Below are 26,781 nucleotides of genomic sequence, written 5' to 3'. Positions count from 1 at the left end.
GGTTTTTTTTAGGTTGTTTTTCAGATCTGGTTCAGAACTATGGATGAATGTTAGCCTGTTGCTAACTCAGGCACATGCACAGCAATATTTATTAACTCTTTTTTACCACTGGTATGTCAGGAGGCCCATTTTACAAGCACTCTTTAGATGACTGTAACTCTGTTACAGTTTGTGCTAGAGACAAAATCCAAATGGTTTCGGAAAGAAGGGAAGACAAGCTTTACAGGGATGCATCACAGCAGCATAAGACACTCCCACTGTCTGAAAGAATTAGCCTGAACACAAACAGAAAAATAGATTTCACCATGTGTGCTTCACATTACCATCATTCCTCAAACATTTTGGGATAGAGAGAAAATTCAAAAGGCTCCTGAAATTATAATATAGGTCCAGGCAGCCTGTTTGATCCTTGGATGATAATGGGTTAATGTGCACTGTCCCTGTTAAAAATAAAGAAAAAAAAAACAATAAAATAAAATCAACCAGTTAGGGAATACACATTTTTTCCCAAGTGATTTGGTGTTGCCAGGGCGCCACTGACCGGTCTCTAGGAATGTGTGACTGGGGCCTCACTCAATTAGGCAGGAGGACACTGTTTCCAGTAGTTATGCATCCCAACCAAAAAAGCCTGCTGTTACTAAGTGTGCCCAAATGGCCAATAAACCAGGAAGAGTAGGCCAACACGGTGTCACAGTCTGCAGATTATGCAGACTGCACAGAGTGTGATGATGAGGACCCAAAACGCAGACACAGAAAGCAGGCAGGACATAACAGAAAGTACACAAGGCAAAAACACAAAGCCCCAGAGGAGAAGCACAGTCTGCAACATAAAGTCCAAAAAGGAACCACAAAGTATAAGCACAGAAACATTGATCAAGAAACCACACGGGACATGAAAACAGACACTGAGAAAGACTAAGGAGAAGACCACTATATATACAAAAAAGGGCAACGAGGGGAGCTGGACACAGCTGGGGAAAACAAGACAGCTAAACTGAATCACAAAATGAGTCGGGGGGGGGGGCGGTAAAACTAAAAACAAGGCACAAGGGACAAAATGACTATCAACATAAAGCATGAAAACACCTAAAACAGAGACAGAGACTTAACAAGAAGACACGGGGAGCACAGGGGAGGAAGGATAAACTGAAAACAGGAACAACAAGACTGCAAAACTAAGAAAACCTGAGAATGTAAAACTAGATCAAATCAGCCAGGAAATAAAAATCAAGCAGAAAATAAAGCCCATAACTCAAAACGCTGCGCCAAAGACATACGACTCATACTGCTGCAGGAATTGGAAAGAGGAAGGGACGCAGATATTGTAGTGCCGTAATTGGCTTCCCTGTTCATCTTTTTGCTGTTATTTTGGGGGCTTTGCTACCTATAAATCACATGCTTCTAACTAACAAAGAGTCCACAGGGTAAATGTTACAGGGAAGGTCATGAGGTGGTCCACTATGGAAAAAAAAACCCAAACACACACAAAATATGCAATCAGGAAAATTGTCTTTCATGTCAATCAGAAAAGACAGTTTCTATTTAATATATCTGACTGAACAGCAATCTGTTCCAATCACAAGATATTCTCCTTTTGCGGCAATAAATCCACACAGGACGGGAAACACTGCTGCCAAGAAACGGTTTGTGTGCTTGCGGGTAGTATAATTGTGTGTATAGCTGATGAATTTAGTTTGAAAGGTTGCGAACAGCACTCGCAGTGGCCTGCTCTCTCCCTAATGCGTTTTTAGAACTGACATTTATGTCTTTTGTCCAAATGAAAGCCAGCAGGAATAATGTCTCCTCGCCGCTAAGCTTTACTGAACAGACACCTTTTGATTTGAACTTGATCCGCCGGCACCTGACAATATTAGGAATATCTTCCGATTGTTGGCAGCGTTTTGAGGAGGCGAGCCCCTGCCGCCCCGGGGAACGTGACCGGGCCACATAGCGGGTCACCGCGCAGCATACTGATGAGAGGAGAAATCAGCTGGACGCCAGCATCGCTGCCAAACCTACAATACGTGAGCATGTGAAAGAAATGCTTGTCTAATGTGTGAACTCATTATAAACCTGCTCTGATAAATATTCATGCAGACTGTCTGTGCAGCCCACTGTGGAGGTGGAAGGTGCTGTGTGTGTGTGTGTGTGTGTGTGTGATTATGTGTTTGGGCCTGTGTCTGAACATGATGTTCTGATGCAGCCACTCACCAGCCCCCTCAGCAAAGCAGACCGGCCAGGCTTTGCAGTCACATGTTCACTAGGATTCAGGACCAATCTACTGACATAATGGTCTCTATTTCCAGAAAAAGGGGACACTGAAGCACCCATCGTGCCCTTCCTCCCCAATTCCCTCCTTATCTTTCTTCCATTTTAACTCGGTGTAACCCTTTCGTTCTCTCGCTTTATAGTTTTGTCTCTGAACAATGCTTCCTCTCAGTTCTCCCACTTATCTCTCTCTTGTGCTCGCACTCTCTCATCACGCTCTTCTCATTATGTGGTAAGTGTCAGGTTTGTCGATGGCGTTATTTGCATGAAAACTGGAGGACAAAGGCGCTCGGTCATTTTTCACAATTATTGCCCAGTTTTGATATTTGGAAAGACATGCAGACGATGGCATTCAAATGTCTATGGCGCATGTACATTATCTTAACCGCCAAGTCAGGCGCGCTGCGACGGCCTCATTTCTCCTTTTAATTGAAATAAGAATGTCACGAGGAGAGGCTCGTACGTCAGGAGCTGCAGCGCTGAGGATAAGCACCGGGAGTTTGAGAAATAGCCCGCTTTTGCACACTGGAGGCTACTAACGAGTGTAATTCGTTTGTCAGTCCGAGCTTGTGATTTCATTACAGCAAACAAATGTTCTGCAAGGGGAAAAGACTATTTTTAACAGCTGTAATCGAAGGCTGTTGAGTTGTTTGGCATCACATTGCGCGTTCTTTGTGATCCAAGGCTAAACCCTCAGGCAGCACCTTGCTGACAGGTGATGAAAGAAAACGTTACCTGGACAACCTCTTTGACCACACAGCAGCGAGACACGGGGGCGGTTGATCACACACACACAACTGGTGACACTGTGGTGGGTGGGAGGAACGGAGCAGACTACTCAGGCCTTAAGCTGAAATCCTTGTTACCTTCAAGTATTTATTTAAAAATAGTTTATAAGTTTATTTCTATTTTTACAGGTTTGAGATTAGGTGTTGTTGAGGAAAGTAGGGGGGGGGGGCTTCTTTATCACCTTCTTCAGGTCTATGATTACGCCTCTGCATGCATTTTATACTGTATTTATAATTTGAGTGTATGTGTATGTAAGTTTAGTTCTGTACGGCTTCTGCTGTTGTCGATGCTTTTGCTGTGAAGGTAGGTAGGCAGGTAGAGTACTGGGCAACCTAACTGACATCCCCTCTGCAGAAATCCCACTTAGAGAGCCGCACTGTGTTATTTTACGCCATTTTTGTCTGGACAAGATGTGGTTTGACATTAAAAGTGAATCTCTCTGTCTGACTTTCTTTGCAGCTGCTGCAGAACTGGTGAGAAAGTCCTGCTCAAGGTTAATACTCCATTTTCAGAGTAATGAGGTTCAGGTAGCCTCTGGTGCAAACTACTAATAATAAATTGTTGTTATTCCTTCATTTATTTATACAGATATGTTGGCAGTGTGTTTATGTTCAATTAGAACAGTTGTTATAATTAGAACAGGAGTGATATGATGAGTTTTAACATATCAGTCATTGTTAAGTACAGAAGAGAAGAGAGAAACACCCTTCAAACCGCTTTTCAGTGTTGCGCTTGCATAGTTTGTCCACCAGGGGGCTCTCTGCAACTTTCCTGCTGACAACAGGTGTTTAGAGCACTACAAACATACAGCTGATCAGAGCAGAGTTAGGCAAAGCCTAAACGAGCAATCCACCACTTGTTGTGACAATAAAGCAATATTATTTTTAAGATTGATTGTCATATTAACTTAGTAAGGACAACTACACTTAACAAATGTTACAGAAATGTGTTTATTTTTCATGCGTCTGAAAGAAATGTTTTTTTTTAAATTACCAAATATCTGTATTGCATCAGTTTTTAAAATCCTATATCAATCGTGCTTCAGCTATATCTATATGTACAGATAGATAGATAGATAGATAGATAGATAGATAGATATAAACATATTATTGAATAACAGGCTACAGTATAAGCTATAGGAAGATCCTAATAAAGCATTATTAAATGCATTATGATTTTAAAAATTTGCAGTAAATTGCTTAAGAATGGATCCAATATGACGAGTTAAAATGGAACTATAGCTGTTCCGGTTAAGTGATCATAGGTACTGCACTGAATGCAATGCAAAGTTAGCCCTTTAGCAAATCATGCAGTTTTTCCTCCAGTTACAAGACTGCTTGAATTAACTGTCCTTAATGAATTGATAATAGTTTGAGGATATAAATTCCAGCCACCCAAAGTTATGTGTGACTGGTCACAAAAAGCAGAAGAAAACCGTGTAAATACTGAACCAAAGAACTGTTTAAAAGCCCAAGTTAACACTGGATATGTACAACTATCCATAATAATTCCAAACTTCAAAGCACAGAAGCGTGTCACCTAGTTAATTATCCTGTCTGTGGATTAAGTGTTATGAATTTAGAATCCACTCCAAGCTTCTGTGCTTCTGTTCTCCACTGGATTATGCTTTGTATCCAAAATACAAGGAACTTTTTACTATATTTATCTGGCTTGATAATATTAGACACATGCTCTTCATTTATGCATTGTTCATTCTAGCTTTATAAAGGTGTCCCGCTGAATCAGTCAATCAGGTGACTGTTGCACACTATCCATACATCTATCCACCGCTGCTTGTCCGGGTTTGAAGACAAAGACGGTTTGTGGAGACACAAGTCCAGGAAGCATCCTAAACATTTGCCGTTTGGCGTAAAAAAGAATAGTGGCCCTACTCTGAGCCCCTCCCAAACAACTGAGGTCCTCACTCCATCTCTTTGGCTGAGCCCAGACAGCATTCAGAAGAAGCTCATTTTCGCTACGACCTCATTCTTTCGCTCATTACCCACAGCTCGTGGAAACAGGTGAGGGTGGGAAAGCAGATCATCCGGTAAATTGACAACTTCACTTTCACATTCAGCTTTCTCTTCACCACAGCAGGCTGGTCTGTCAGTCTCCCGCTTTGTCCTTTCCTCACTAGTGAACAAGACACTGAGATACTTGGGACAGCAGCTCATTCCTAAATTGGGGTGCGCATTATACCCTTTACTGATTGAGAACCATGGATAGCCAGAACCTCCTAGGTGGTAATTCTCATGTCAGCAGCTACAAACTGCCCCACTTCAACCTGGTTGTTCCTCATTGAAGCCAACAGAACCATATCATCTGCAAAAAGCAGAGACAAGATCCTGAGACCATCAGACCCAACAACCTGCACAGCTTGGTGGGGTGCTGGAAAACAATTATGAACAAAATCGTTGACAAACTCAAAGGCTAACCTTTGTCGACGAGACCACCACCACTGGGATTGCATCCAAACCAAGTTCTCATTAAAGTTGTACCGTCAGGATCAGTACCCTCTCAAATTAAATGTGGCTTTATTGACCCTTGAAAATACTTAAATATTGTGCACTATAGTCAGAATTCTAGTTCTGGACTAATATACAGTAGAGGGACTATGATATAGCCAAAACAGGCATATAGTTTACATGAGGTGTAGTCCAAAATTATTATTTTTTAAGTTATGAAGCTTGTTTGGCTGAATAGAAAAGTTAATGATACAATTACAGTTGTGATAACACAAGCGCCACCACTTGAAATTGCTGCCTTTCTTTAAATATCTCAACAGAACTGTTCTTCACTGATTTAAACCCCAAAAGTGCTTTATTCTAAAACGCATAGTCTCTACTAAACTTTAGAGTTACCTTATTTTGCTAACGTGTTTTTTGTTCTCCTAATGCAAGTGAAATCTCTGACTGACTGTAACTTGAAAACGAACAACTGCAAGAGTTACCCACAGATCTTTTGGGGGATTCTTGGAGACTTCACTTTGCATTGATCAGCTGGGCTGCTAATTCGGAGAGATGAACATTCCTGTCATTTGTTTTCAAATTTGTGCAGCTTTAAGATGTGCACTTTGATTGAATATTTCACCATTACTAAGAACCCTGTTTCCACAGGATGTGCTTATTTTTTCATATGACTGTAAGTGCAGGAGCAAAACTTTGCCACTTCAGGATAGAAATGATGCAACTGATACCAAATATTGCCTATAACGAAGTAACCACAGTGCAGATGTGCTTTCTATTTTCTCAGCAGCTGCTTCTGGCAGTTTGCAGGCCACAGGGTTGCAGAGTGAGTCCACAAACCATTCAAGGAAGCTCCCACAGGAGGCAGTCCAGTGGGGGAAAGAGTATTGCAACACCAGGGCCCCGTACTCCCTTGGCTAATTTACTGGGCAGAGACAGTCACAATGTGAAGCATTTCCTCATCGTTTTGTGAAATGTGGCAGCTGTTGAACGGGTACAAGCGCCAGCAGCTGTTTGATGATGTGCTGGTACTTCAGCTGAGGGAGTCAGATGCAGGGATAATGCATGATCAGCTTGCTCATCCACACATCTCCCATCAAGCCAAGGGTCACACTGGAGTGAAAGCAGTTTTGCCTATAGTCTCGGGTGGTGTGTGTATGCATGCTTGTGCAGAGTGTGTCATTGTAGGCATGTTTCATGTTTGCAGCTAAACATCTTCCAACTACTATCAGCTGTTTATTTTTGCATATCAAGTCTCTTATAGACATTGAGACACTTAAATACGTCAGACTGACAAATGTGTTTTGACAACACTCAGGGAGATAAGCGCTTGGTCTCCGGGATCTCTCCCTGGGACATGTTTCTATTTACACCTCCTCCACCGCGCACAAGAGACGCTTAATCTTCCCCGTGATTTGTGGCTTCATCTCCAAAATCCCTTTTCTCCACTTGTTCTTTTTCCTCTTCCTTCCTTACTTGTCTCTTACTTCCCCTCTGCTTCCTTTCATCTATTCGCCTTCTCTCCCCTCTGACGCCGTACATCAGCATTAGCGCTTCAGCCCATGTGTCATTGTGAAAGACCTTTACAGCAGCATTCATATGGGTGCAGTTACGCAGCAGACTGCATTGTTGTGGAAACGCAATGCTAAGGATAGGAAGAGCGCGATGCATTGACCTCCCCGTGCCAATAACAGCGCTGTAATCACTTTAAATGTGTTTTATTGTCAGCTTTTCACAGATTAGAACCACCAATAATCTGTCCTCCTCCGTCCATCTCATTCCAAGCTGTTATTTTTGGCACTGGGACTCTGCCTTTTTGGATTAGTAGGAGTGCAAGTTTTTTTTTTCTTCTTTTATGAGAGTCCTTATGTGTAGTGAGGAATAACAATATTGTACAGAATGATATCTACATGCTCCCCTATTTTGTAGGGATAAATAACCTCAGGTGGATGTTTTGCTGGAACCATTTCTTTTCTTTTCTTTTTTTTTTTAATGGGACATAATGTGTCTGCACGCTCTGAATCTGCCTCCTCAAGTGGAAATAAAAATCTCATGGGAACAGTTGGATAGACAAAAAGCCAAGCCCTGAAATATGCTTATGCAAGAACATAGCCTAATCCACTACTGTACTATGTCTAACGAGTCTGCCGATACAAGACACACTACTAACGCTGCAAAAAGTAGAGTGCAATAAATAGTGTGCATAGAGGTAAAATGTTGTGTTGAGGAACTTTAGCACACTTTTATTTTAGTTGTTTACAAAAGGAAACCTGGTAATTGGTCAGCTGACCTCACAAAAAAACAAAGAATAGCAAAGAGGTTATGTAAAAAAAATCATCCACGTATAATCCTTTATAGACCTGTCTAATTCATACCACCTAGGCTAACACACTCTAGGAGAGCTATATTTCCCTGCTCTCCCCTCAGGCTGAATATTGACTGATGACTTTCATTTTCGGCTATCAATTCATGTTGCTAATTTTACACATTTCAATTAATTCCAGGTGTTCTTGCGCAGGAGTTGCTATGATTAGCAGCTCCACGGGGGTTAGGTTTTCTCTATCTCGGGGCTTTCTGCTGTTTTTCCAGCAAGAGCTCCAAATGCACATATGCACATACATACAGATCTCATCTCCGGCATTTTTTTTTTGGTGGGGGTGATGTTTTTTCGCATGATCATCACAATTTACTTGCAGGCCTAAGGCTGTCATGGCTGTCTCTCTTGCAGCCTTCCCAGGCTGCTTGTGCCGAGCGCCTCTCTCTCTCTGCTGCAGGATGATGATGAGACTCCCCACAGGGATAATGACATCTAAGAGTGCCTCTCCAATGGATGTCCCCTGGATTTAATCGCACCCAAAGCTCAGCCCGGGAGAGACATGCACCCAAGAGACAGCAGCAAAAACATTACAGACACGCAGAGACAGGCAGCTTTGCCAGTTCGACAGGCAGCAGCCGCTGAGATGCACAAAGACGTAGAGTCGGTCAGACCGGCCAGCTCATCGGCAGACATCCAGCAGGAATGGAAGCAGACAGGAACAAACACACTGCCACAGGTGAACACCTAAGCATAGTGGGCGGCACCACAGTGAAACTGCTCTCTGCAAAGCTAAGACAGCTTTTCTAATCCAAAGAAGAGTATGACAAGATGTCTACTGATGCAGCGATCAGCCACAACATTACAACCACCTGCCTAATATTGCATTTATCTGCCCTGTGCCGCCGAAGCAGCTCTGATTCACCGAGACATGCATATAGCTCAACATCTTGAGCTCTCTGGAGATGTTCCTGAAAGGTTTAGCAGTGTGGTGGGGTGTACTATCCTGCTAGGAGGTTGCTGCCAATGGGGAGTGCCATTTAAGACAAATAGATTATTGATCTTATTCCTTCATCAGTTTTAATGTAGCTGATCGGTGTGAAACTGCCTTGGTGAAACTCCTTTCAGGTGATGCAAAGCTATCCAGTGTGTAAAATCAGCTTTTAAAAGAACCTGTTACTAGTAGAGAAATTCTTCTCCGCTCGCTCCCGTCCCATCTTCACTCACAAAAAAGCCTTCCAGCTAGCAGAGATTCGGCATCTTGCTCAAGGACACCTCTGCAGGTCAGACAGTCATCACAGTTCCTACTGTGCAAACCTTCTGCTCTCCTTAAATTGCTCATCAGCGGTGAAATCCAGTGCACATCATTAGAGATCTTTGATACAGGCATAAAAAACAGGCGGCAACAATCTGTTTCCTAATTACTGTAATTAGAAGGTGTTTTATCTTTTTTAATAGGGATACAACAAGTAAAGTGTAATTGTTCTGTTTGTTTAACACCTTAACTGCTTGCAATTACACAGAGGGTAAAAAACAAAAAAAATCGTCAGAACATTTGCATCTGAAATGCCGTCGTATGATACAAACCCAACACTTGAACCAACTTTTCAAAAAGCTCTCTGATGCACCAACAGCTTACTTATGAATATTCATTGATGCAAATATATCCACATGGTGGGTAGACTACGGGGAGCGGGTGTAAGAGATGATCTGACTCTAGCTCAGGTCAGGAGACCTCCTGAGCCTCTCTTCGCCTGTCGCCATGGCTACCAGGAGGACTCCATTTGCAGTGGCGTAGTCAATCGTTCCAGTACCTTCAATTAGCAACCCATTATCATTCATGAGTTTGTTTGTGCAAAGCTGTAAGATGGAATTCCAGTTAGTCCTTCCTCCCTGCACTCGCCTGCTGATATAAAGTTAAGGGTAGCAGAGGTGGCAGCGCCACAGCGGCACCCCCCTGCGCCGCGCTCCACTGAGCTAATTTCCACTCCGCCGAGGCCTGGCTCATGCCCATATCTCCCTAAGACGATGTCAGTTGTACTTGCAAGACACGCAAAGGTCATAAATTAGCAATAAAGTTCCTTTGAATGAGAGATACTGTTCAGCTTCAACCTGATGGTACTCCAAAGAGAAGCTTTTAAGACTCACTCTTCTGCATATAAATGTATTCATAGAGTTGGGTTTGCTCTGTTTCTGACAGTAAAGCACGGCCATTGTCCCCAGTCTTTGCCGCTATTCTTTGTACATCTTCCAGCTAAAAACCAGGAGCTACTTTCCCTGCAGAGCTGATTTGAATTGCGTGACCTGGGCTGAATGCTCTCGCTTCTCTTTAATGGAAGCATCCAACTCAACAGCTACTAACCTCACTTGATGCGGCACAGTTAAAAGAGTGGCATCATATGATAAACAAGGCCCACTGGCCTAGTAGTCCTCCTGGCTGTTTCTGTGATATAATAGCGTTGACCCCAGCGGCGCCAGAGCCTCCATATTGAGTTTTTATGTTTATGCAACCAGTAAGCTCCTCAACTATTTCACAATGCTGTCACAGTCTTCAGTGGCTGCGCGTGGCTGTGGCTTTTGCTGTGTGGACACTCTCAATTTCTGGTGGAAAATTGAGTCGCATGCAACAAGAGGCAAAGTGAGAGCGAGAAGCAGACCGAATGAGACAAAGAGACGGAGAGGAGTCAGAGGGGGAGAGCAAATGAGCCCTGTATATTTTATTCAGTGGCAGCAGAGTACAATTCATAATCAGGGCCGACTGATTCACCGTTTTAATTAAAAAGTAGCCTTATAGTGCCGGTGGTAACATTTTGATTTATGGAGACCCGACCACAGGCTCCCATCCACCAGGGGAGAGCGAGTTCAAGAGGAAGACGGGTGGGAAGAGGAGAGGAGAGGAGGGAGTGCTAACACTCATGAGGAGGTGAAGTGTCTCATTTCTCACAGCAAGGTGGATGGCACTGTGGGCACATAACTCAGTACAAGTGTGACAGAGTGCAGGCGCATGACAGGTCTGTCTCTGCGCATGCGAGGCTCATCGATATATTGATACAGCTAATATTAGCGCCAGATTTGCACTTCCATGACAGCATCACATCCTTTTTGTTTTGACTGTCAAAGAAACAGTTACATGTAGTTTATGCTGACTCAGTCACGCTGGAGACTTTGCACAAGTGCACGGCCATGTCGGTCTTTAGGAGCTCAGAGTTTAGACGCATAGGGCGATGCTGCAACAACTTTTCTGACAGGAATTTTCCTAAAAACTCCTTAAACTTCCCCTTCCTTCTTATTTAAACTTCTTGAATGGTGACGTCACATTTGGTGCATGATACAACCAACGCCCATGAAACAGGCTGCGGAAATAAACCGCTGTGGACGGCTGGATCTCTTGAGTGAGGTTTTGGGGCCTGTAGGTGTCTGTAATCCATAGCCAAGGGTTCTGCAAAATAATTTATAATTTAAATATATAATTGAATTATTTACTATTATAAATTATAAAATTGCGCTGGAATATTTATATGTTGGTGCAGATAAACAAAACAAGAACTCCTGAGTCCCTCGCCACCGCCCCCATTATCTTTGGGACAACAGAAACTCTGATATGATTGTACCACATCCGAAGTATTTGGTTGTGGAAAAGGTTGTAATTTGCAACAAATGAAAAATATAATGGTTCTATAACCATGTTCAAGGGATTCACTCATTTCCCAACATTTTGGACCAGCGGACATCCCAGGAATCCACTGCATGGATAAATTCGTCAATCCATCCCTCTTCCACTTACCCAGTTCAGCGTTGCAGAGGATGTACAGCATATCCCAGCAGTCTTAGGGCATAAGAGAGGTAGACTAAAGGTATCCACCGACTTCACATCACTAATGCCTATGTAGCAGTGATTGCTGTAAGTCAAAGAATTTCACTGGCAATCCCTCATCTCTTGTTGTCACTTCGCTGTTAATCTCTTCCTGTGTGTCTAACCCCCTTTAGAGTGCAAATGGTAAAAAGCCTATGCTTGATCAACTCTGTCAGGATTATGAGGGGGGAAACTTAGAAAACTTACTTTACTATAAGTGATCTCTAGCTACAAAAAGTTTGGAAACTAAACAGCTAATCAAATGGAGCTTATTTTTACTAACATTTAGGAGTGGGTTCAGGAGAAGAGAATACAAGAGATGGAAAAACCCTGATTAGCCAGAAAACCACTTCATATACCAATGAAAAAGCACTGTGCGCTTTTAAGCTTCTGAACTTTAAGTGAACATCAGAAACATAATGAACTACGTGCATTGTTTGGGGCAGGAAGGGGACTAAAAGGTTCTTATTTTATGTACAAAAAACAGCCAAAGCAGAAACACTCGCATGCTTCTATCACAGTTAAACCTTTCATTTCACCATAACGTTCCTGCTTTCAAATATTAGCATCAGCATCGGACTTAAAGACTGCAGCGTCAGTCCGAGTCCAGCTCGTACGTTAACAGTTACCCTTCATGATTCATGCCTTTGACCTGACACAGAAAACTTTAAGAAAAAAAAAGAATAGCATAAATGAGTATCAGAAGATAGATAGGAGATGGTATAGATATTGGCTGCAGAACAAAAAAGCCTTTTGGAAAACAGCCAGCACTGCAAATTTAAGCAGGGCTGATGGAATTTGCTTTGGTCTGACAGTAATGTTACGTTTATGTCAGGCCCTCCATTTAAATCACCACATAACAGAATCCCTCGATACAGACAGATTTTAATTAAAAAAAAAAAAAAGAGAGAGAGAAAGGAGAGATAAATGCAGAGACAGCATGACAGAAAAGAGAGAGAGAGAGAGAGAGATGGAGCATTAGATGAGAAAAATGATGCGGAGAGAGCAGAGGAGTTCTGAAGTGAGATAGAACAGTGAGTGACAGAAAAGGGGAAAGAAAGCGATTACATGAGTGAGATAAGTGGAAAGTAAGAGCTCATTCTGCAGTGAAGTGAAAACAGAAAAGCACAGTGTGTCTCTACATTACTTATTCCTGCATTTTTTATTTTTTTCTGTCCCAGTGCCTAAATGTTCTAGGGCTTCACCGTATGCATGTGTTGTTGCTTCCTTCTGTGCCTCTCTGTTCTTTTGTCACTCTTGCTGATTGACTGTTTTAAAGTTCTGGCTCACATCCAAACACCGCAGTGAAAGTGCACACACACACACACGCACGCACACACACACACACACATACAAAAAAAAAGCACTATCATGAGCATTGACCCAACTCACACAGGTAAACGCAAGCACACCGAAGACGGCTGCATCACTTTAAACGATGCATACGCATACTTTGAAATAATCCATTTATATGCAGGCTCTCTGTTAAGTAATGAACATAAAAACGCTGCCACTCAACTGAGACCGTTCGAGCGTGCACACAGGCCTACTCCCTCTTAAATTACACAACTGACCTTTTTCAGCAAAAAAAAAAAAAATACAAGAAAGAAAGAAAAAGACAAGTAGATGCCAATTCTGTTAAAATACAGACCTGTTATTTGTTTGATTATAACTAGCAATTATAAAAGCATCTCACTCTTGTCATTATACGAATTAATACATGACGCACGCTTTTAAGTGAAAGAAAAACATTGTGAATCATGAGGGCTCAGCAAAAAGTCACTTCTTAAAGTTAGAGCGCTTAAAAATTTAGCCACTAGATGTCAGTTAAGTTGTAGTTTGCAGCCAGCCGAGTTCTGCTTTCTCACCCCTGGCAATTCAAGAGCTTAATCCTAGCTATCGTGGCTGCTGTAGGAAACATGTTTTAGTCACCCAAGAGAGCTCAAAAACATTACATTTAGACTTAAACCCATAACAGCTGCAGCTGGGCAATGTGTTTCTACTGTTTGGACTGGATCCCCCCAGGAATTTTTCCCTATTTGTGGAAGGCTGTCAATCCACTGTTTACCTCAGCAGTCAATGGCGGGTGAGAAGCATTTACTTCTTTAAGAGGCTGTAAAACTTTCTGAAAGGAGTCCGACACACAAAGAGTCCAAAAAGTTCACTTCCAACCAATGATAGCAATACTGTAGTGAGTTGTTGAGGCCATCCTGAACTTTTATGTCACTAAGACTATTGTTTTTGCCGGTGTTAGCATCACTTAGCCACTGTTAACTTCTCTTAGCTGCTGCTAGCTAGCATTATTGACACTGTGTTTGAAGCTGATGTAAAAAAGTTGATTGTTGGACACTTAGCAAATGAACTCTCACGCGTGTTAATGTAATCAAGCTGTTTATCAGAGGGAAAGTATGATTTTTAGGAGACAAACCTAACATTAGCTGGTATATGATTTGCTCGTAACTAGCTTGTTCTAATTTGGTCAGATAGCTGTCAGCTGTCCAGAGACAGGGCCACATCTCTATTTACAGTCATTGCAATAATATATGCAATAATAAATACGCATGTTTATGCACGATCTCTTGGAGATGAGGCTTGAAGTGAGGAGGAAAAGGATGATGTTTTATTAAAACACCAGTGGCGTTGTCCCTTTCCTCCACAAAATGGTGACCACTCGCATGTGTTTTTATCGGAAATATTTTAAGATTACGAGAACCCATTAATTTGTTGGAATACACAGTTACACACTAATCTATATAATGAAAACAATAACCTTTTTTCTATATAAAATCCCATCAAAATGACTGACTGCCCTTTCAGACGTTTCACTTGTCTCTGCACACATGCGCAGAACTGTAAATCTCGATTGTTTCTGAACTATTTTAGGTCACCCCGAGGGTTTCCTTTCTTCATAATAGATGTCAGACACTTGAGCAGCAGTTACAGATAATGTCAGACAGCAATTCTGTCGTGACAGATATTAGAGCTCCAGCAGACTTCTGTCACACTCAAACTCACCACTTAGCAGCAAGAAAGTGCTACTTTCTTGTGGTATAGCAAACATATCATTAATATGTAGAATTACATAGAGTGCTTGCCCATGTGGGAGGGAACCTGTCAGTCATCAAGCCACCTCTATATCTGTAACCGATATCAGACCCAAACATGGTTACATTGTATGAGAGCCCTATAAGAAAAAAGAAGCCTGAATGTTGCATTGAGTTCGTCGTTTGAGTATTAATATGTATTCTATGGATCTCCTGGCCTGAGACACTTTAAAGAGTCTCTGCCCTCTACTGATTTTTATAGTACTATTAAATATATATGTGTATGTAATACATCTGGAACATAAGTTTCTGCTGGTCAGCTACTATTTTTTTTATGGTTTTTAATAGATCTGTAATGAAAGAGAACATGTTTTAAAATCTTAGGTAGAAGAACTTAAACCTACTCACAGGTATTCTTTCACACATACACATTTTAATGGAGGTACCATCAAGGTCTGGCTGTGCTAGCGTGTTCTAATTGTCTCATCTTTCGAAGTGGCACATTTTTGGGCCGAGGTTTAATTTCACACCCAATCCACCTCTAATGCTGCTGTTATTTACACCCTGTCCCATCAACACTGCGCACACATGCAAACGCACTTACACCCTCCACTTACACCTCTAAACATATTCCTGTCCCCTCCCCATCACCCATCTCTACCAGTCGCTGTCATTTCGATCTTTCTGTGCCCCCTCATCTTTCCCTTAATGTCCCATCACCCAACAACAGCCCATCTCTGCTAATGGTAAGTTAATTGGCAGGCTGTTGTCATGCATTACTAACAGCATTAGAAATAAAAGACACACACACACACTTGTCATTCTGCCTGTGAACATGAATAGAACAAGGTCAACCACAATATGATTTTATTTATTTCAAAACATCTGTCCTTAAAACAACATCTGGATTTGCCTTAAAATTAATTTTGACAGTCTACTGACTTCTAGCACTATGCTCAAGTGTCACTCTCTTGTGCATAACACTTAATGGTGCTAACTCACCACCTACAGATCTTCAGCATGGACGTCCATCCGTTCATACATCCATCCTTTAATGAGCCCGGAGCAGCTAGCCTGCTAACAAAAACTAGTCGGCTGTCAGACATCATCTCTATTCTTGCTTCCCATCACTGGCTTCGGGTGAAATTCAGAATTCATTTTATTAATAACATCTAAAGCCCCACATGGCCCTATTCATGTCTTCATCACTTAGATTGGACTATTGCAATTCTCTTTACCTGGGCCTCCAACTCTCCCTCCTTCAGCGCTTGCAATTAGTCCAAAATGCTGCAGCACGCCTCCTAACCAGCACTAGAAGGCATGATCACATCACCCCTGTCCTTGCTAACTTACACTGGCTTCCTGTCAAATATCGCATTGATTTTAAAATCCTTTTGCTCACTTCTAAAATTTTAAATAACTTGGCCCTTAGCTACTTAACTGATCTCCTTGACCTGTATAACCCAAAAAGAGCACTAAGATCCTCCAGGCAACTGCTCCTAATGCAACCGAGATCTCGTTTAAAAGCCAGAGGTGACCGTTCCTTTGCTATTGCCACTTATAGACTCTGGAATAATTTCTTGGAATCTATTCAATCATTCAAATCGTACTTAAACTTAGCTCAAAAACTTAGCTTTTGAAGCAAATTAGTTTGACTTTCACTCGGCCTGCACTACACCATGTAATTGTAATTTTTAATTGCACTATTTGTACACTAGTCTTTCAAAATGTGCTACAGAAATGAACTTTGATTTGATTTGATGGCCATGCTCTTGTGTATATAGCACAGAGAATTTATAACAGCAGTCAGCCTCTCTGATCATCTTTAACGGTTTCACACTCTTATTTTAAACCCAGAGGTAACCACGCTTTGAGGTTATGGCACATAGTTTATTCACTCCAACAATATTAGATCCACTTCAAAGAACACTGGCTAAGAGCAGCTAACAGAGGCTAACAGCAGCAAAAACAGCAGCGCTTACCGACAGAAAAGTTCAGGATTTTCTCAACAACTCACCTCAGCTTCTGTCGTCTGACAGATGTGAGCGTCACTGATTTATCAACTTTTATCGGACTCCTTTCACAAAGTTCTCTATCCCTATCCAGAGTAAATAGACACAAACATATTACAGCTGAGGTAAACAGCAGACTGACAGGCTACACTCACTACAGATGGAAGGCAGTCCGATTTGTTTGCCTTACCGTAGCTACGATTGCACATTTGAATTGAGAGAGATAAGGAAACAGAATTCATATGACTGCAGTTTGCAAAAAACTGATATCTAGTTTTGAGATTTTACACACGTTACCTTTAAAGGCCCCAACTTCAAATCACAAATACTAAAAAACAGTATTGGTCTCCATAGCTAAAATAATTCAGGGGGTCAAAATGTCCAAAATTTGTTTGTACACCTTTGCATTTACTGGTGAGATAATGACTGAAATCTCTCCTGGTCCTTTCCCTGACATTCAACCCCAGCATTGGACCATAAATCCAGTGCCAGCTCAGACCTGTGATTTATTACTAAACATCACTTTTATCCAGTCATCCACAGCGCAGTAACGCGTCTCTTTATCCCACTGTGTTCTCTTGTGTAGGTGTGAGTGCTGGTTTTTGTTTGGCTTGTCTTTATGTAAATCCCTCTTCATTAAGTCCATTTCTTGCAGTTCTGTCACAAACACTGGCTCCTGTGCTGCACATTTGTTTTTTGTGCATTTTCGACAGTTCATTTACACTGGTGCTCTGACATCTTCCAACTACCCTTTACAACTTTCCTCTTAACCCCCTTTGTTTCTACTTGTTTAAGACCCAGCTGAGAACAGCCAAACTTTATGTTGGATTTCCTTCTTGAAAGATGTCTGTATCGTTTCAAGTAACAGCTCTCAATCAGCCAAATCCAACAGTTTGTTAAGGTTTGCAAACACTTTAACTATAGACCTTTTGTCACAAACCTGGAAACAAAATAATTTTGTGCTGTATTTGTGTTTTATTTATTGCTACAAATTAAAAAAGCCTAACAACCTCCAAATGCAGTGATTAGATGACAAACAGTTCAATCCAATTAAACACCAAGCTGTGTGACAGTACCTTTTAGCAATATTGAACATGCAACATGTTTAAATGGATATTTAGATCAAATGAGAGTGCAACTGAAAAATTTCTATAGATCAACTTGTATTTTTTTTGCACTGCCTTCTCTGTGGCATGATCGGCAATTAATCAATCAGCTCTCTTGTGCAAAGAAATACTGGCCACGTTTTTTACAACTCAACAATCCTACATGGACACTTACATCGTTATCAGTAGCTCTGAAACTCTGGTCCCGGCTTTCACAAATCGATGTGAGATGCAAACAGGAACAATCGACTAAACACACAGAAGGAGTTAAATGGCTGCATGAGAGCTGCACCGTCTTCAGGTCCATTCAGTTTAATCAGCCAGACTTTGACAAAACTATTATCTTTGTATTCTGTACAATAGCGCACATCGCAATCGCCTCGCTCACACGCTCCCTTTTGTCTGTGCGCCTGGTTGGAAGCACTACAGCATCTGGTTGTTCTATATGACACAGATTGCCCCTCTCCACACTTCCCCCTCCCTTGCTCTCCATCCCGGTTGCCACACATCATGGGTTTTGACAGTATGTGGATGATGTCCCTGAGGGAGGCATTAGCTCCCTATCGGGTCTTTTTCTGCTAAACTCCTACTGGGTATTTTTCTTTAAACACAACCCAATCAATAACTTTTAATATTACCTTCTGGCAAACACAGTCAGGGCGAAAAAAGCTGCAGGTGGCTTTGTGGCTGAGGCTGAGAGCCTCGGAGGCGAGAGGCAGAGTAGAAAATGCTGTGGAGTTTGCTTTGCTTTAGTGAGCCCACTGAAGCGCGGTGAGCATTACCGATGACATTTCAACAGCAGCGGGGCTGCGAGACAGCGCCGTGCATTCGGGTTCAACTTGCAGAAGCGAGTGCATTCAGGTATGGTTGAGGGTCACTGCCCGTGCTTGACCATTTCATCTTTGCAACATCACAAACAGGCTTTTAGAGGTTTTTGTATGTATGTGTGTGTGTGTGTGTGTGTGTGTGTATGTGTTTGTGCACAGCTTAGACGATGATGATGATGCACCTCCATCCAGTCTCATGGCAGGGGGGCACTACTTTCTCTTGCTTTGGGGGAAGTAATCACTTTTCTGGTATACACTGATTTATTGTCTGGCACAGCTTTGATAATGGGAAATAAAAACAGTGCTTAGTGGAGCTGGGAGAAAGAAAAAGAAGTTTAAATAGCGTTACTTAGTTGCAGCTCCTGCACAACAGCACATTAATCAGATCTCTTAGTATCGGATTAATCACACACTAGGACATAGGTGTTATTATTCCAAATTAAAGCAGGATCCTAGTGGCTGCCTTTAAATCAGGGATGACACCAAGTTGGATAAAGTCATGTAAAACCCAGATTCAGTCATTACATGTTCTAAGAGCAAACAGGTTTTTTTCCCCTTTCATTTTAAACCCTGGAAATATATGAATTTCCCTGTCTCACTGGTCTGTCAATCTGCAACATACAAATGATTGTGCGTTTCATCTTTCAGCTGCAACACCCACATGTCACTCCTCAAAGCACGAGCACAAGCGTTTCCTGTCTATCGTGGCCGCATAAAGATCCTGACCTGTGGCATTCACACGCCGAAACAAATAAGTCACACGCTCCTACAACACAACCTCTAGGTGAAACAACAAGTCAGCTGAAAACGGAGCGCACAGCTGCTCTTATAGAGCGCTGGTCACATACCTGTTCAAGCTTACAGTTAAAACTTGAGGAAACGTGGACACATTTGCACATGTGGGCAGCAGGAAAGACAGGATTACAGCATAATATTAATATTAATACAAATATTCACAGACAATTGTAAAATTTAGGGAAAAAGATAGTGAATTGTTTGATATCAAAATGATCTGCCTGCACCTGTGTTTACAAAACAACACACTTTTGTAAACCACTCATAACACTAACCACACCTATGAGCGTTATTTGGGGATTGTGCTAAAACACTATTTTTCAGCATTTAGTAAATGTGGCCCTCATTGTCTTGTTCACTATTTATACTAAGGTGTCACTTTTGTTTTAAGCCTCTTTTTTTTTTTTTACTAGCCAAATTACGTAGGAATCACCTTGCTAACCATACTAGCTAGCTAGCATTAGCATTACTTGGACCTCTAAAACAGTAGTCAACAAACTACTGTTTGGACCAGAAATTTAGTAGCCTAGTCAGTATTAACACCAGGAGAATTACACAATTTGTATCCTATGTGCTTAGGCATAAACTTTTGTGCTAAAAAGTATTTTCTGCTTCTTTAGCGTGTAGCTTTTGGCCTGAATGTACTGTTGTGCTAAACAGGTTTGCTTTGCCAAAGAAACCAGAAAAGTCATTTTAAATCACTGACATGGTAATGGCAGACCTTTCTTTAAAATGTCAACATTTTATTCTGTTGACAGGACACAGACTGAGATGTTAGGATATTTCCAAGTAGCCTTAATTTAAATTAGCTTAAGCATGTATAAAGTGCTAACCATTGCAAACATTTTAGCCAAAGCAATTTTAGCTAGCTAAAAAAAAAAAGAAGCTAATTTATATTTCAGGTAAGCAAGATGCTACTTACAAAACTACAATTTAAAAAAAAAACACATTGTCACATTTTCAGAATTTTGGTATCAAAAGCTCTTGTAAGGTTCTGGTCACATTTCCATCCATCTTCTATGTACAGTCTTTTATGTTCCCTGCTTTCTTTAGGGCAGTGGTTCTTAACCTTGTTGGAGGTACCGAACCCCACCAGTTTCATATGCGCATTCACTGAACCCCTCTTTAGTGAAAAATAAAATAGGATTTTTTTCAAATTCAAGACATACATATGTTTTTTACTGGTGCACAAAATGAGCCGTGCATATCACGGCTGAGGCTCTGCCGAACCCCTGAGACCGACTCACCGAACCCCTAGGGTTCGATCGAACCCAGGTTAAGAACCACTGCTTTAGGGGAAACAAACTCAAACAAGTATAAAATAATGAATTAACACACTGGGTGACATTAAAGAAAATAAATGAAGCTGGAGCATGAAAACAATGTCAATCCTAATGATTTGGCCTGAATTAGCTGGGAGTCATAGCCAAATCACCTGAGCCATTTCAAGTAGGATAGACTTTGACCTCTTTATTTTAGTCTATAAAAATCAGGAATCTGCCCATGCCCACACAAATCACAGGACGACATCATCAGATTGTTAGCTTTTCACACTTAGCAGCCTGAATTACTTAATTTGCAGGCATTTAAAACAGAAAAAGCAGCTGTGCTATATGTTGACACTGAAAACCATGTAAACAATTAATCATTTGTCACAGATTCAAATCTTGAACATCGACTAACAGTTTCAGCACTTGTTCAGTCCAAAAAATTGGAGCACAAACACTGACAGCACCTGAAGCCTCCCCACAGCAGCATCTGAGGATGTGCCAGAAAATAACAGATGCCACCAAAGCAAATGTTGGATGTGCAGCAGCTAATGACTGGATCCGCAGGCCGTTTTCCAGGTGACTTATGCTACCGCTCCACCGCTGGAGACAAGGATGAGTGAAGCCGCATTGATCTGCTGTTTCTCAAAGCAATCGATTCCACCGCATGGATCTTTGCTGTGTTTTAAAGGTCAAGCGTGCATGTGATCTTGCGGTCAAATTTTAATTAATGCTAATATACAGGGAGTGCAGAATTATTAGGGAAATGAGTATTTTGTCCACATCATCCTCTTCATGCATGTTGTCTTACTCCAAGCTGTATAGGCTCGAAAGCCTACTACCAATTAAGCATATTAGGTGATGTGCATCTCTGTAATGAGAAGGGGTGTGGTCTAATGACATCAACACCCTATATCAGGTGTGCATAATTATTAGGCAACGTCCTTTCCTTTGGCAAAATGGGTCAAAAGAAGGACTTGACAGGCACAGAAAAGTCAAAAATAGTGAGATATCTTGCAGAGGGATGCAGCAGTCTCAAAATTGCAAAGCTTCTGAAGCGTGATCATCGAACAATCAAGCGTTTCATTCAAAATAGTCAACAGGGTCGCAAGAAGCGTGTGGAAAAACCAAGGCGCAAAATAACTGCCCATGAACTGAGAAAAGTCAAGCGTGCAGCTGCCAAGATGCCACTTGCCACCAGTTTGGCCATATTTCAGAGCTGCAACATCACTGGAGTGCCCAAAAGCACAAGGTGTGCAATACTCAGAGACATGGCCAAGGTAAGAAAGGCTGAAAGACGACCACCACTGAACAAGACACACAAGCTGAAACGTCAAGACTGGGCCAAGAAATATCTCAAGACTGGTTTTTCTAAGGTTTTATGGACTGATGAAATGAGAGTGAGTCTTGATGGGCCAGATGGATGGGCCCGTGGCTGGATTGGTAAAGGGCAGAGAGCTCCAGTCCGACTCAGACGCCAGCAAGGTGGAGGTGGAGTACTGGTTTGGGCTGGTATCATAAAACATGAGCTTGTGGGGCCTTTTCGGGTTGAGGATGGAGTCAAGCTCAACTCCCAGTCCTACTGCCAGTTTCTGGAAGACACCTTCTTCAAGCAGTGGTACAGGAAGAAGTCTGCATCCTTCAAGAAAAACATGATTTTCATGCAGGACAATGCTCCATCACACGCGTCCAAGTACTCCACAGCGTGGCTGGCAAGAAAGGGTATAAAAGAAGAAAAACTAATGACATGGCCACCTTGTTCACCTGATCTGAACCCCATTGAGAACCTGTGGTCCATCATCAAATGTGAGATTTACAAGGAGGGAAAACAGTACACCTCTCTGCACAGTGTCTGGGAGGCTGTGGTTGCTGCTGCACGCAATGTTGATGGTGAACAGATCAAAACACTGACAGAATCCATGGATGGCAGGCTTTTGAGTGTCCTTGCAAAGAAAGGTGGCTATATTGGTCGCTGATTTGTTTTTGTTTTGTTTTTGAATGTCAGAAATGTATATTTGTGAATGTGGAGATGTTATATTGGTTTCACTGGTAAAAATAAATCATTGAAATGGGTATATATTTGTTTTTTGTTAAGTTGCTGCACACACAGATATCCCCCTAAAATAGCTGAAACTAAAAACAAACTAAAAACTACTTCCAAAAACATTCAGCTTTGATATTAATGAGTTTTTTGGGTTCATTGAGAACATGGTTGTTGTTCAATAATAAAATTATTCCTCAAAAATACAACTTGCCTAATAATTCTGCACTCCCTGTATGTAGCATCGCATTACTCTGAGACAGCTAAACACCTGAGACATTTATCCTGCATGACTGAGTTTCTGTAGCTTCCAAGTTTACTCGACTGCAAGCGGACTGAGCATCAGTGACGCTTTAAACTAACAATGTGACCGGCATTCATTACAAAGGGAAACGTGCCAATGCGAGCTGTTGATGCAATGAGATGCCCACACGCACTGCTGTGTAATTTCACACGAGGTGAAAAAACAAAATAGACAGCGGCACAGGCGCAAAAAAATATAAAAAAAAGCTGCGCTTTTTTCTACCTTCTACTCCACATCCCCAGAAACAACTACCAAAACACTTCCCCTCTTCTCTTCCTCCTATTGTTATGAGAGCTTCTCTTTATCAGAAGCTTCCTGACTCTTGAATTTCTTCCAATTTAGAAAAGACACAGAGAGAGGTTGAAAAAAAATTATATCAGTAAAAATAAGGCGATCGCAATAATGGCCTGTTCAGCAAAAGACTGCAACACCAGGATTACAGGAGAAAGACAACGTTTATCTTACTGTTACACCTCAACGCCGAAATCTACCTTTAACTGCACTCCGTACATTAGCAGAGAGAGAAGAAGGCTGACCCTAAAAATGTTCAAATTGCATTTAACACGTCAAAGACTGCGGCTTTCATTTAAGACTGGTGACGTGGGCTCTTTGAGTCTAAATAAAAAGTCTCTTGTTAAATGGATTTGACTGAAAAAATGATTGAAAAGCTATGCAGCACTTAATTAGCGGCGCTGAACAGCGCCGATATAACGAGGGGCCAGAATCCCATTTAGGTTAGGTACACAAAGGTTGGAGATAAAGCTTTTAAAAAACTCATGAGACATTATTATTCTAATATGTCCTCATTTAGGCCATTATTCCAGCCAGAGCCTTTTTTTCTAAACAGTTTATGTAAGAGCAGGAAGCACGCTCGAATAATAAGCCCAGCAGACTAATAATCTGCCAGTGTACGTGTGAATGCTATATTTTTGTTTAATCAGAAACAGCGGGGCGTTGTTGTTAATTAGATGCATCATCGCTGTTAATATATCTGTGTGGCATTAGCCGAAGCAGATAAGCGACTTGACGCTTGAAGGGCCGGGGCTAAAGCTAAAGCTCTTCGTTACAAAGCCACGCCGTTGCTCTGCTGCTGGCTAAAAGGCAGCAGGTTAAAGGTGTAGAGGAGTGCCTGTGTAATGGTGCTGTTTGTAGTGTGCTCACACAGCGTGCACACACTCCATCCCACCACAAAAAGAGGAGACTAAATTTGCACCAAGGCTCAGTCTCCTAACGTCACCGCTGATTAACAGTGCATGAGATGAGAGAGACGAAGAGGGAGAAGAAGAAAAAAAAGTTACTGAGGAGTAATGGATGAGAAAATGATGAAATCTACTGATATGATGATGACCTCTCATTGCCCCTGGTGGTAAAAACATTTGCTCTGTGTAATCTGGTCCTGGGTGAGAGTGGACCGGACTTTCATCTTTCTCTCTGTCGTCCACAAACATGCAGCGCGTGAAAACATGAGAACAGCTGACACACACACAAACGACAAAAACCAAAAAAACAAATTTAACAAATCCTTTAATTGCCTGATCAATGCCTGTGGAGTGTAAACGAGGCCGATAGTCGATCGAGGGGGGCGGGGGCGGGTTGAACGACCACGTGCTGACGCGTGCCATTGATCAAAGTGCACACTGTGCTACAAACCAAGGATTAAACCATTCATCTGCAAGCTCCACCTTGAACCATTATCCTGACCCGCAAGCAAACCTGGCATAAGATACGAAGCAATAAAAAAACACACACTACAGAAGTTTAAGAACATCCATCATTGAGCGTTAGGAGAGGCACACACAGCCGAGATAAGATGGTTTGTTTCAGCGGTTCTCTATGGGGACAACACGAGAAAACTAAGAAGAGCTCCACCTGTAAAGAGGCCCCATGCATCAATATTGTCTTACTTTGTGTTTTGCCAGCCAAAGTCTCATCCCAGCATCTCAGAAGTAGCATGATGGTGCGGCCTGGGACTCCTCTCTCCCTCTCATAGCCTCAGACTGAGGGAGGCCGAACTAAAGTCAACATGAGAGAAAAGACAATATGATTATTGAATGTGAGTGGCTGCTGTTAAAAAACTAATTTTGAGCTCTTTTTCCTGACTGTACATAAACAGTGCTGCATTCTGTGTTATCACAACTTGTCCCTGAGGGTGATGACAGTCTCCCCCTCAAGGGTTTCCCGTGATTTTGCCTCTCATAACAGGCCGTGATGATGCAGAGCGGTCGAAAAATTGGAATAGAGCGGGAAGTGACAGGAAATGATTACAAATGTTATCCCTGTGGAAAAATTACACAATTACATTAAACTGAATCAGATCTGAGGAGCACCGAAACCTTTTCTTGTGGACAAATAAACACAGCATTAAAAACAACTTTCACCCCAAAATCAAGTTTACATATTTTTACAGTAGTGCTACAATATCATTTATCCATCTAGATGGTTTTGGTGTGAGCTGCTCTGTTCTGTAGATACCATGTTTGCCTTCTCCTGAGCGTACTGTCCTCTGTCCAGAAAAACAGAAATCCCCAGATCTTGTTGTGAACAGTTTCATGTAGGAACTTTCTTTGCATTCTAGTGTCCGCATCTACATCTGCCAACCGACGGAGGAGTGCAGCTAGCTGACATCACGGCTCAGCTGGGGGGGGGGGGGACACACACTACTAATGTTTACATCCTGTCCTGCTGTCACAAGCAGGAGCTTCTACTCACAGGTAGAAGCGCACTTCCTCCTGCACAGTGATGTTTGGCAGGTGTGCTGGCTGGAAAGAATATAGTCCCCACATGAAACCGCTCACGTCCAGGTTTGTGGATTTTGTGATTTCTGAAAAAGCTGCATAAAGTTTTTATTTGCGTGGCAAACATGAGGTGAGTGCCATTTAATTCCAGAAAAGGACAACAATCTAGACGGATAAACAGCGCTCCACGTTAAAGGAAAAGAATTTCTCCCTGTGATTGACATAACTAATCACCTGGATTGATACCACATGACAAAGTCATTAACCGGTTAACAGAAAGACGAGTTTAATTAACTCACAACCGGACAATAAAGTAGCCCTTCATTATTTTCAGGTGTCATTCTACCAGCAGGTTTGTCTTTGGCTAAACCAATTGCACTTAATCAAACAAATGTGTTTTACTCTCTACCAGGACACCTCATTAGGTGTGTGGGGTTTGCCAAAGTAAATACAGATGTTCGTGAATGGAAGGGTAAGATTAAAAATCAAGGCGCCGATGCTGAGCATTTATCTCCGCCCCCCCTCCGCATCCTAATCCCTTCAGCGGTGACTGTGTGACGAGGAGCTGGCACCGGGAACTCACAGCGGTTTTAGGTAAAATCCTCGTCGGGTCAAGGGGGTAAAGCAGCAATTTCGAGGTAATTGTACTCCACAGGAGCAGCTTCACTTCTGTTCCTCTGGAAAGACGTTTGGAGTCGCTCGTCTTCCCGACGACCGCCAGTCTGTTATTGCAGAGGGGAAAAGGGAGGACAGCGGGTTAGAAGCAGGTCACAGTCAGTTAGACTCTAATAAAGCCTTGCTACGCCTGGTCGACCTCTGACCCGCTCCCCTTAGAATCAATAAACCCGATTAAATGATGGGAACTTAAAATGCAAGAGCTGCCGTGCTCATGTGCACATCTGGACATAACTCTCAGCTTTGAATGAAAACCTGTTTGAATGCATCTCACAGCTCATCTTC

General features: G+C 42.0%; 1 protein-coding gene across 4 annotated transcripts in view; it reads right to left on the bottom strand.

Moving 5' to 3' along the window:
• The window catches only part of LOC120742428 (glutamate receptor ionotropic, NMDA 2B), a 140,310-nt gene that overhangs the window by 107,197 nt on the left and 6,332 nt on the right, over window positions 1-26,781 (bottom strand). For all 4 annotated transcript variants that reach the window (XM_040045718.1, XM_040045720.1, XM_040045721.1 and 1 more), the window contains 2 exons: window positions 26,405-26,543; window positions 24,991-25,098 (listed from right to left, as the gene is read on the bottom strand). In XM_040045718.1, the coding sequence (XP_039901652.1) occupies window positions 24,991-25,017 (27 nt within the window). In that variant the 5' untranslated portion in view covers window positions 25,018-25,098; window positions 26,405-26,543. The remainder of the gene's footprint in view (window positions 1-24,990; window positions 25,099-26,404; window positions 26,544-26,781) is intronic.

Source organism: Simochromis diagramma, unplaced genomic scaffold (genome assembly GCF_900408965.1).
Source record: "Simochromis diagramma unplaced genomic scaffold, fSimDia1.1 OVJJ01000150.1, whole genome shotgun sequence".
Taxonomy (NCBI): domain Eukaryota; kingdom Metazoa; phylum Chordata; class Actinopteri; order Cichliformes; family Cichlidae; genus Simochromis; species Simochromis diagramma.
Note: the sequence above shows the minus strand (reverse complement) of the source record. Positions and strands in the feature narration are given on the sequence as shown.